The sequence below is a fragment of the Python bivittatus genome, unplaced genomic scaffold, assembly GCF_059951505.1.
Source record: "Python bivittatus isolate LINGU-HERP-01145 unplaced genomic scaffold, Pbiv_v1 ctg000790_np1212, whole genome shotgun sequence".
Classification (NCBI taxonomy): Eukaryota; Metazoa; Chordata; class Lepidosauria; order Squamata; family Pythonidae; genus Python; species Python bivittatus.
The window spans coordinates 5,910,794-5,923,285 of record NW_028277110.1 but is presented as its reverse complement, the minus strand read 5'-3'; the positions used below and the strand labels follow the sequence as shown (position 1 = coordinate 5,923,285).

At 47.8% G+C, this 12,492-nt stretch overlaps 1 protein-coding gene across 1 annotated transcript in view; it reads left to right on the top strand.

Annotated features, from left to right (window-relative positions):
• Positions 1-10,981: 10,981 nt before the first annotated feature.
• ATRX (ATRX chromatin remodeler) overlaps positions 10,982-12,492 on the top strand; it is a 114,827-nt gene continuing 113,316 nt past the window's right edge. Inside the window, exon 1 of the mRNA XM_007428674.4 lies at positions 10,982-11,125. Within this exon, the coding sequence (XP_007428736.2) occupies positions 11,106-11,125 (20 nt within the window). The 5' untranslated portion in view covers positions 10,982-11,105. The remainder of the gene's footprint in view (positions 11,126-12,492) is intronic.

Sequence of the window (12,492 nt, the reverse complement as noted above, 5' to 3'; positions counted from 1 at the left end):
GTGGAGATTTCCTCCTGCCTTTCAGTCAACTGATTTGAAGGTCTTGGAGCACACGTTCAGTCTTGGCACCTTTGAGATTCTGTCTTGTATGATGTTCATTTTTTAAATGCCTTTAATTACAAAATTGGCCATTGCAAAGCATTGCGTCAAGCCTTATTTCCAAGAATACTTACAGAATGTAAGTATTCTTGGGGGAAGGTGTCTTTAAAAAGATAGCAGTCAAAAAATAGATTGTAGGTCAATTGACTCAGGGTCTTTGTGTCTTTTCACTGTACCTCGGTCCATTTCTTGAATTGGTTGAATCCTGCATTTTATTAGTTTAATGATTCATTAATAAATTGCATTTTCCGCATGCTGGTATATGCAGAGGGCGTACAACAAAATATAAAACAACCCAGGAGCAAGAAACACTACTAAAATGTGGAACAAAAGCTCCCATTCAAACCTAAAGGGTTCTCTCCAAAACCCAAGTTTCAGACAAGCAGAGCTGGAATCAAAACACATGTGCTGTCTATCACCAACCAGTATCGATGGTGCCCTAGCAGCAGCGTTTATGTTCAAAGCTCCCATCCTCTCTCTGAGCACAGCTGGAAAGCAACTGGAAGCAGCGCAGCTCACACAACAACAGTGTAACATGGGCAACTTCTGGGGCACGCAGAACTGCATACGCACCACCACAGGCTGGACCCGCTCAGCTTCAAGGGCAGCCCATGTAGAGCACACTGCAGTAATCCAATCAGGAGGTGATTCGGGCATGAGTGACTCTGAGCAAGGGATCCTGCTGCAGGAATGGGCACAATTGGCACAAAAGATAAGTGTGTGCAGAAGCCTCCCTGACCACAACTGCCCCCTGCTCTTGCAGGAGCTACAAGTCCAGGAGGGCACACCAGCTCTGTTTGGGGGAGTGTTATCCCATCCAGAGTCAAAGATCTCTCTCCTGACCCCAGGGATCCAAAAACCCACAACCACTCCATCTCGCCGGGCTGTAGTTGCAGCTGATTTCTCCCCATCCAGGCCCTGACAGCCTCCAGGCCCTGAGCAAGCACCTGGATAGCATCGCCTGCCTTTCCTAGGGTGGCGATGTTCACCAAGATTAACACCAGACAAACGAACCAAGGGAAAAAAAACGCCCAGCCATCACTGGCAGGGCAAGCTACTGCATATAAACAGAATGTCAGGAGCTGCAGCTTTCAGTCCCAATAAGGAGAAACCTTCCCTGGAACTCAACAAGTCCAAAAGAAAAGTCAGTTTATTGAGAGTTAACATGCAGCTGGGGTAGAGAGGGCTGGAACTGAAAAGCCCGCGCGCGCCAACGCTTGCTTAACCCCTCGTTCCTTGCCCCCCTTCCCCCCTCGGGCCTTCTCCTGCTCTCACGCTGGCACGGCCTTGGCATTCTTGAACATAGATAACAGGCCATCTGCCCTAACTGCTCTTCGCCTAGCCCCCACCGCACTACTCTGGCAGAACTGAGCAAGCCAGCTATGATGCCGGTTAACTGATTGCGAGGTTCTGACATTCTGCTCCTCCAGAAAAAGAAGTTTCACCCAGAAGAATATATCTGCAAAAGAAGAAAATAGAGCAAAAGGATACGTCGTCGCACGTCGTTACAACTTGCAGTTATATGTAGTTACCTTTACTTTGCCTTATCTGGATACTTTTTATTTTATTTATTTTTTATTTATTTATTTGACTTGTCCCCGCCCATCTCCCCACAAAAGTCTTTAACAAGTTTAGGCACTCTCACGAACAGTGGATGTCTTAGGCAAAGTCAGTCTAAATTAAACTGGTCCAATAACCACCTCAATAGGAAACGGGCCAACATATTTAGGACCCAGTTTCTTAGATGGTTGGGTAGCCTTCAGATGTTTAGGCGGCAGCCAGACTTTATCTCCCACTTTCCAAGGCTTTTCTGGCGAGCGCTTGCGATCTGCGTATTTTTTATATTCCTCTCTTGCCTCTTCTAGTGCAGTCTCAGTTAGTGGCCAAAGATCAGTCATTTGTTTGATCCACTCATCTCTAGACAACTCTGGTGAATCCTTTAAGGGCAATTCTGGTATCGGCACAAAGTCCTGCCCCGTGGCTATTTTAAAAGGTGTAAATCCAGTACTCTGGTGCACTGTGTTGTTATAAGCCACTTCAGCGAAGGGTAAAAGTTCTGCCCAATTATCTTGCTGATAATTAATGAAACACCTTAAATACTGCTCCAATACAGAGTTCAAACGTTCCAAAGATCCGTCCGTCTCCGGATGGTGCGAAGAGCTTAGCACCCGTGTCGATCCAATTAAATCTATAAATTCCCGCCAAAATTTTGAGGTGAACTGGACCCCGTGGTTGCTGATTATTGCGAGGTTCCGACATAGAGACCAAACCCCACTCCCTTCTAGCGCTGAAGATGTTACCTAGCCGGGTAACAAAACATTTGCAAGAAAACAACCAAGCTCAGAGAACCCCAAGGCCTCCACAGTTCAACCCTGAGCTACACATATTCGCCTCTATTGGCACCACAAATGGGCGTCAAACACTTCAGAAAGCATGCAGTTGAGAGAAATTTGCATGCAGGCAAACCTCCACCAAGGAACAACTATTCTTTCTACACGAATGCCTACGACAGCATACCCTGCCCACCAGCGTCAGATACAAGCCTCCAATAAACTGCACAGCAGGATGGAAAATAGTGCAAAAAAGTGAAATGACTAATGATCGTGGGTGCACACCTTAGACTCAACAAATATCACCATACCGTAGACAACCTCAAGGAGCGACTGGAACAAACCATGGCCCCAGAGCATACAAATATACTGACAACCACCATCAAGAACACATCCCAAAGGCAAGCTGAGAAAAGAAAAACAAAACTTCAAACTAAACTGCTGAAACTAAACCCCAGAAACAAAGAGGTACCTGAACCCGAATGGGTAATCAACATGTCCAGCCGACTACTATCCACTGCAGAAAGGCCTCAACTATAACATGGACAATGCTAATCAGCTAGAATTCTGTGGAAGCAGCATTTAAAACCACAGGACTTAACACGGAGACCCAAGAAAACATAAGGCAGACAATCATACCACAGATCAGAAGAACACAGAATCAGCACCAACTCGAAGCAGAGGACAGAGCAGCCCTCAAAAGCCTAAGGAACGACCAAACCATCATCATTCTCCCAGCAGACAAAGGCCAAACCACAGTTATCATGGATAAATCACAATACATGCAAAAAGCCAAAAAATTATTGGAGGACAAAGGAACCTACATCCCAGTTAACACCAACCCAATACAGAAACTAGACAACCTGATCAAGAAAACCCTTAATTGCCTCACCAAGAAAGGCCAGATCACAAAAGAAGAACAGTGGCGGATGAAAAGCAGTGGACCCTCCTCCTGCATTTCTATGGACGACCAAAAATACACAAGCCCAACATACCTCTCTGACCAATTGTATCGTTACCAGGGACTCCAACACAGAACATAGCAAAAGAAGTGACAAAAAAGCTTGGACATCTCACAGAGAGGAGCTAATATTCTATCAACTCCTCACTACAATGCCTCCAGAAAATCAAAGATGTACAAATAGATGAAGATGAAATTATGGCCTCATTTGATGTCACAGCACTCTTTACATCCATAAACCCGGAACTAGTGAAAGAATCCACGTCAGCAGTACTACACAACACACCCAACCTAACCAAATACACCAAGATCGAAATACCCAGAACCATGGACCTCATCAACCTCTGCCTCACTACCTATGTTCAGTCTGATGGACAAATATACCAACAAATCAGAGGCAGACCCACGGGATCACCACTCTCAGGACTCATAGCAGAGAGTGTAATGCAACGTCTAGAAACTATAGCACTTCCATGCATACAACCCAAAGTATGGATCTGGTATGTAGATGGCACCTTTGCATTATAAAAAAGGAACAACTAGAGAAGACACATGAACCATCAACAACATCTTCAAAGGAATAAAATTCACCAAAGAGGAAGAATCTCAGACTACCCTTCCTAGATATCCACATTAGCAGAGGAAAAGACGGCAAATTAGAAACATAAGTCTATCGGAAAACAACCCACGCTAACCATGTGCTCCATTACCAAAGTAACAACCCAACCTCCCACAAGAGGAGCTGTGTAAGAACATTATTCAAGTGAGCACAAATGCATTGCAGCAACTCAGAACAGCAGAAAAAGGAAACAGACCACCTATACAACATCTTCCAACAAAATGGACACCCACGCAACTTTATCAAAAAGTGCCTGACCACTCAACCCAGTATAGCACAACCAACACAAGCTATGAAAAGGATAACACTGCCATACTTCAGAAACATCTCAGAAACAATCAACAGACTGTTATAACCACATGGCATCTCCGTAGCACACAAACCAACTAAAGCCCTCCAAAACATCTTAAGCAAACCAAAAGACCCAGTAGCCCAAGGAGAAAAAACAGGAGTCGCCTACAACATACAGTGTAAGGACTGTAACAACCACTATGTAGGACAGACAGGCAGAAGACTTGCAGAGCACATCCATGAACACCAATTAGCAATCAGAAGACACAATGAAAACTCCTTAATCTCACAACAAAATGGACAGACTCAACCATAGTTTCAACTGGGAAACTGTCAGCATCTTAGACCAAGCTAAATCCAAAAATGCAAGGGAATTCCTGGAAGTTTGTATTCAGACAAGGCAGCCGTCAACAGGCACATAGGGATAAACAACGTTTACACACTATTCAAAAGAGACAATAGAAAGGAAAACAAAGACCAGAACATCTCCTTGCCAGCAATCATCACCCAGATAAGCAGAGATTACCACCAGGCATACAATCAAGCAGTAAACTTGATTGTATTCCCAATCAAGGAACTACCAAGAAAAAAAAAAAAACACCCCCACCAACACTGGCAGGGCAAGCTACTGTATATAAACAGAGAGGAAACCCCATTCTCTTCTAGCACTGAAGATGTTACCTAGACAGGTAATGAAACGTCTGTAAGAAAACAACTGAGCTCAGAGACCCCAAGGACTCCTGTGTATCATCAGCGTACTGATGATACCAGACTCCATGCTGTTGAATTGCTTCATCCAGCAGTCTCATGTAAACATTAAATAGGGGAGAACCTTGAGGCCTGAGATACCCCATATAAAAGGCGCCTATGGCTAGATCGTTCCCGCTACCGACACTGACCACTACTGGCCACAGAGGTAGAAGGATGTCAGCTGCGTGATGTAAACCAGTCCAAGAAACAAATCCTATGGAAGTCTAAAACTACATTTATTAAGATGGGCTACAGATAGTCCCCTGGTTAAGAACACCCAGTTTAAGGACAACCCATAGTAAAGAATGGAGCCTATTGTAGCAAAATTTGAGTTAAATACACAATGATTCCAGCTAAATATACAATGGTTCGAGTTAATTATACAGTATTATACAATACTGTTCTGGCTTACATACAAATTTGACAGACCATGGGAACTATCTGTATTGTAACAGAACCTTGCAAGCCTGATTTTGCTTTACCTTCTCCCTTTCTTATGTGAATTGGGGGGGGTGTCTATCTGAGACATACCTTCTTGTTTTGGATTCAAGCCATGTTTTGCTCCTCATTGTCCTGGTAATGGATCTCTCCTCTCTCCATCAAAGTCATCATCTTTACAGAGGAGAACCACTGCAAAACAGTGGCCCCCACTCCCAACCCCTGGAGCTGGCCCAGTAGGATATGGTATTGAACACCAGTGAGAGCTAGGATGGACACACCACCCCCATCCTCAGCTCTCCAGAAATCATGCAAAAGTGCAACCAGTGCTGTCTTGGTACTGTAGCTCAGCTTGAATCCTGACTGAAAATGGTCTAGATAATCCACTTCATCTAGATCCCTCCACAGTTGGGAGCTCCTTTCTAAAAAAGGAAGGTTGGAGACTGGACAAAAGTTATTCCAAACTGATGACTCCAAGGATGGCCTCATGAGGAGGGACCACACCGCTGCCTCCTTCAGGGCAGGCAGGACCACCCCCTCCCACAAAGAAGCATTAACCACTGCTTGGACCCAACCACAAGTAACTTCCCAGGAGGCCTTGCCAGCCAGAAGGGACATGGGTCCAGACCACGAGTGGCAAAGCCCACAGCACCAAGGACCCTGTTCACTTCCTCAGGACTGACCAACTCAAACTCCTCCCAGATAACTGAGCTAGGACATGCCTCAGTCACTTCCGCAGGATCCACCCAGCCGGAATCTAACTCCAAACAAAGTCCAGCAAATTTGTCGACAGATGCTGAGAGTACTCCACACAGAGGCCCTCCTCTGGCTCCTCCTTACCCTTAAGAGACCCAGTTACCCAAAACAAGGCCACCAGCTGTTTATCTGCAGATGCCGTAAGAGTGGAAAGTGAATTCACTCTGCTGTTATCACCTCAAGTTAAGTCCTAATAAAGGCTCTTACCTGTGCCTGGTTTGCTTCATTCTTTACCTTCTTCCAGCGACATTCTAGGCGCTGATTGGATCGTGTCATCTCCTGGAGTTCCTCCATAAACCAGGGGGCTATGCACGATCCACAACTGCAGAGAGTTTGCACAGGCATGATCCAATCCTTGTCACAGGTTCATTGCAAACTGTAACTAATCAGAGCCTCAGGAGCAACCCAAGCTCTCTCTGGAACCCTCCTGGTTGGGTTCCTGGGCAGGCCAACTGAACAGGCCCAGCCTCCCTGGAGTAGGGGCCAGTTCTCCAGAACTCCAGGGCCAAGAGGAAGCAATGTTAACATCCCCCAACCCCAGATCACTTCGCCACTGCTCCAGAACAAAAACCATATCCAGTGTGTGACTTCCACTGTGAGTCAGGCCATTAATAAGCTGGATCAGATCCATAGCTGCCACAGTGGCCATCAGCTCCCGAGCCATCTCTGACTCCAGGCTAAAGAAGGCAGGTTGAAGTCCCCCAGCACCATCAATCTGGGGAATTCCACCACTAACTCAGGAGCTTGGGAAGGTCTGCTACTACACCACAGGGAGGGAGTCGAGTAGCAAGCCCTACAGATCACTTTCACAAAGAGGGTGTGACATCTGGCCATGTCTGGGGCAGCATCCCTAAAAGCCACTAGAGACTCCCAAATAACAACAGCCACACCCTCATATCTGCCCCGGAGTCACAACTGGTGCTACACTTGAAACCTGGGGAGCACATTTCTGAGAGAGGAACACCCCCTCCACACCCAACCAGGTTTTGATGATGTTCACCAGGTTGGCCCTCAAATCTGTGATCAAATCATGGATGGGATAAACTTTGTTACAGGCTCACCGGTACTGACAGCAGCAGCACCCAGAATCCAGGGCTCCAAGGCTCCAGAGACCAGGTTTTGGGGCTGAACACGGGGGCCCAGAACACGACAGTGGCATTAAACACTGGGGCTGCCTTCCTCTAGGGTGGCTTACCATCTGCCTCCAACCATATCTCCCCATGCCCATCACCACTGCAACTGCACCCCACCCAATCCCCCTGACACCCCACTCCCAATGGCCCCATCGCGGTCTTACCAAACACTCCAACACCTCCCATTCACTGCAGAGGTGTAAACTTGCACTGGTTGCAAGGTTTCTTTTCCTCCTATTCTTTGAACCCAGCCCTCAGGGGTGAATGGGGATGAAATAAGGGTACAAGGGCTTGGAGGGGAGGCCTAGCTCAGCCCGTTTGCAATGGCTACAATTCGCCTGTTTTTATTTTCATGAATAAAAACAATAACAGGAAGGGTCCACCATCCAGGTAGCTGCTAATCATTAAACGGGCTGGTCTCAGATTGCTGTAAATTGTGGTTGGCAGCAAACTGAGTTTTGGGTTGCTGGGTAAACAGTTTACCTGTGTTCAGAATCAGAATCGATTAAGTTATTCAGCACCAGATGACTAAAAACCTCAAGGCATCTCGGAATAGATTGGGAAGAATGATTCTGCAGTCATTCTGTGGGGCTAGGCAACCACCTCCGTCTGCTGGTTTGCTGACCTGAAAGAGTAGACACCATTTCAGTAGGTAGATGAAAGAGTTGATGTCAGACCCTTCCTTGCTGGAAACACACAAATGCTGGGTTTGTTCCACTGATCTTGAGCTACCTGGTAAGAACAGCCTCAAGAAGGCTGAGTGGATGTTTCTAGTACAGGTAACAAATACACAGCTTGCATGTTGTAAACTAGAGACCAACACAGATACTACATTTAGCCAGCCTGGTCTGATCCCAGAACCAAGCAGGGTTGGAGCTACTTAGTACTTGGATGAGAGGCCACCAGGAAATCTAAACATTGTCAGCTAGACTGGGAAATATACCACAAGAGGGCAATGCAAACTCCTTCCATATTATTGCCAAGCAAATTACTGTACATGGATGTCTCTGTGAACTTACCAGAAGATATTAACTGGCATTACTGTATCTCAGAACAGGGAGATATGGTGGGACCCAGTTATGTTACATGCAAGGGGGACCTCAGAGAACCCCAGAATTATGGGCTAGACAGGGAGGTCAAAAATATCCCCAAAGAACCAGCAGCAAACAATTTCTGTATTGCTGTCTAGAATACAACACGGGCATCTCCATGAAGTCTCCAGGAGCCAAGCTTGACTTGAGGGAGCCTTCATTTTAGTAAAGTAAGAGTTCAGGGAGAATGGTTTAGATGAGTCTGTTCCCTGATTTACCTGTTTACAATATAAACAGTCTGTTTTATTTGCAATAAAAATGTTTAAAATAGGATTCCTTGCTCCCTGAACTGCTAGAGCCCAAATCTTTTCCACTGGTCACTACTGAGATCCTTACTTAGCACATTAGGGACCTTCTCAAGTCAGGGAAACTCCCACTGGAGTTAATTCATCAACTGAGAACAGCCCTGCCATTTCCTCGGCAGTTCGGAGATAAATGGTCCATGATTGCTTTTTGCAGACCTTTCCTGGAATCCCCCCTCCTGTAGGGGGTGAAGGGCAGCGAGAGGTAATGCAAAGGGGTTGCTGTTCTAAGGCTTGATCTTCCTTTCAGGCGACATTGTGGGGGGAGAGCTGTGTTAGTCTGTGGTAGAAAAACATCAGGAGGAGTCTGGAAGAGATGCTACTGGACTCCTGATTCCTTGTCAGGCGAGGCCTCTCTGACCATCTGAGTCCCACCGTCCCAGGGTTGATGCCCAACTGTGCCCAGGCCTGGGGAGGTTCATGGACTGAAAATGGCTGTGTTTGCAAAAGATGCTTGCCCACTGACAGATGGCATGCGTTGCACTACATGTATAACAGGCAGAGCTTCGATCACACCATTCTGCCACTGTCTTGACTTTTTTGACCATACCCTATGGCACCTGTGCCTTCTTCCCACACCACACTTAACTACTGAAAGACAAGGTAAAAATGTACACGTACCGTAAAAGGCTCAGTTGGCATATTCAACTAACCGAAAGGCCAGGTCTTAAACTGAGCCCCAAATGATCAGAGTTAAACAAAGAGCCTGGCAGGAAGAGCTACGCCCAGTCAACTGACCCATTTGGCATGCCCGCTCTTCCAAGAAAGAGCTGGCTGAAAAAGAGCCTCTCGTTATGGAGCTCACGGCCCGCAGGCACTCAGCTCCGATGGGTTTGGGGGCTGCTGTAGGGACAGGGCTATTGGTGACCCTCGCCAGGACCTTCCTCAAGAAGGTGGGCAGGATGTCATTTCGCCAACAGTTTGAGTTTTGACCCAGCTCGCCTGATGGTGTGCTGTCAGAAGTACCAGCGAGAGATGTGAGTGGGGTAAACCCGTCACGCAAGCAAGGTTTTTAAGGTCAGCGGGGAAGGACCCAGGAGCCATTACATATTTATTTACAGATCCACATCAACCCCATCTTTTATTGGGAGCTCATCGAAATACACATGTAGGGGAAAGGTTTCCGTTAAATTTTTTATCCCCAAGTTGGACCCAAAAAGCATATTAGTGGTGATTATTGTTTGCGGAGGATTTATTTGTCACTTTTTGTATAAGCTGCCAGAGTCACATTGTTCCTTTAAAGCCACCAGAGCCATTTTGGAGTCAGGTGGCCTCAAAATTTAATTAAATTGAATTAAATGTTTAGCTTATCTTCTTGCTGTCCATAACCCTGTTGTAGAAAACGAAAGAATGAAAGCAAATGTATCAACAAAACCCAGTCCAACAAAACCACCTCTTAATAATGCAAATGACTGGTTCTAAGAAAAAGCCAAGGAAACAACACCAATGTGTCTGTAAAATGACCAGGACCTGGCTAGATGTAAGTTATTCCTTTTAAAAAACGTTGGCCATCTTGATATAAGCATCTTGAATATAATTCACTAGTCTTATTTTGGCCCATTGTAAGATGGATTTTGGCTCCTCAACCCATTGCATTAAACTATAAACCATGATTGTCAGTCTACAATAATTGTATTAATGCACCACAGTGAGCCAGAAGTGAAGGATATTATAGTTTAGTTGGATGTGTGAACCCATTCAGGTTTATAAACCACAATTTAGAGTTTAATGAGAGAATTCAGCCTATTTTGGTTTAATAAAGTCATGCAATGTGTTTTAAAATAAGTGAAAAAAACTGATGTGTTAAGCCCTGGGGCTAACTAGGTGTGCAAGACACAATCAGTCAGGCTTTGTTGCAGATGTGATGTTAAAACACAGAGGCTGTTTCCTGCTTTGGAGTTGTGTTAAGACAGCGCTGAATGAGAGAACAAGGAAGAAACATCATTTTGAATTCGGGCAAGCTACTGGAAAGCGCCGAGAGCCCGGCAATCCACTTTCCCCTTCAATGACGTCATACGGCATGACGGCAGGCTACGACAGCAGTCGTAGCAGCCAATCGGAAGCGGCGGAGAAGAGCGATGACGCCAACCGCCCTAGCAACAGCGCCGGCCGGGCCTGCCCAATGGAAAAAAAGATGCCGGCCGCCGAGAGCCAATGGCGGGCCGCGGAGAGGGAAAGGGAAGGCGGGCGGAGGCGGGGCTCTCCCTCCTCTTCTCGCCGACAAGATGGCGGCGGTGGCGGCAGTGGCGGGGATGGTGGCGCCAACGGCTTTGTTTTCCCTCAGCGCCTGAAGCCGGCCGCCACCGGCCCGGCCGCGAGGGACAGCGGCGGAGACATGACCGCGGAGCCCGCGAGGTAGGCGGCGGGGGCGGCAGCCGGCGCCGCGCGCCCTCCCCGTGAGGCGGTTCAGCCGGGTGGGGGGCGGAGAGAGGAAGCGGCGGCGGCGACGGAGCTGAGAAAACCCCCGCCGCCGCTACTACTGCCGCCGCTGCACGGCCTCCCGGAGGCAGGAGCCCCCTTCCCGCCGGCTGCTGAGCGAGCGCCGTGCCGCGGGTTATCCGGCGGCGCTTGAGGAAGGGTTGGGGGAGGGGCCGGGCCCTCCCCCGCGCCTCCCGCCTGTGCGCATGCCCAGTGGGGGCGGGCCTGGGCTGTCTGCGCCTGGGCTCGCGGGCGCCCCCCGGCGGGCGGCCGCGCTTGCCCTCCCCGCTCGGGGGCGGGGCCCTCGCCGCCCCCTCCTCCCCCGCCGCTTTCCCGGCCTTGTTCCGTGGCTCCGGCGGGGCTGGCCGCGGCAGCCCGGGGCGACCGAGGGGGATACGCCGCTGCACAGGTGCGCCGGCGAGCCGGGGCGCCCCGGGACGTTTAGTCGTCTTCCCGGCGACTAATAGCCGGGCGAGCTTTGGGCGCTTGTGCCCGGCGGCTTCTGCGCCCTTGAAAGCGGGGCTGCAGAAGGACCTCTTTCCAGCCCTGTCTGCGGCGGTCTTCCACAGGAAGGAAGCCTTCTCCCCGAGAGGCGCAGCCTCGGCGGCGATGGTGGGAATCGCGCTTGCCTTCTGGACATCACCCTGGCATTCTAATGTGTCCTGCAACGGAGGCATCGGGGGGATAGGTGGGGATTGCTGGGACCTTACGTAAAAGGTGGGTCCATCCCAACACGCTGGTGGCTAGTTTGTGGGTTAGTCCTTTGTGTAAACCCAGCCACTAAGTTGTGCTTGTGTCTTAGTCTGTTCTGCAGACCCATCACTGGGGTTAAAACTCAGCAAATTGTGATTTAGTTGCTTGCAGTGTTAGACCGGTGTTTCTAAACCGTGGCAGCTTGAAGATGTATGGACTTCAGTTGTTCAAGGTTGAGAAACACTGGATTAGACTGTTGTGTGAAGTACTTAGAACAGAAGGTAAAATGAAGTACTTTTCTGGTTGCAGACTGTATTTCTTAATAGCAGCTTTTTTTTTTTTTGGTGCTCTTTCAAGGACAGGATTCACACCCTTTGTTAATTCATATATTGTTGATGCAGAATATATGAATTCTCCAGTTGTGGTTTGTAGACCATAGTTTATGACTTGTATGAACCATTTATATTTACACAAATAACCATGGCTAAACAGACCATGGATAAAAATATGATTAAGATGCTCCTCCTTAATCATTTTAGCCCTTGGTCTGAACTTGAATATTATACTAGGCTCCTAATCATATTATAATTTTCCTTTTTTTTTTTTGGTGA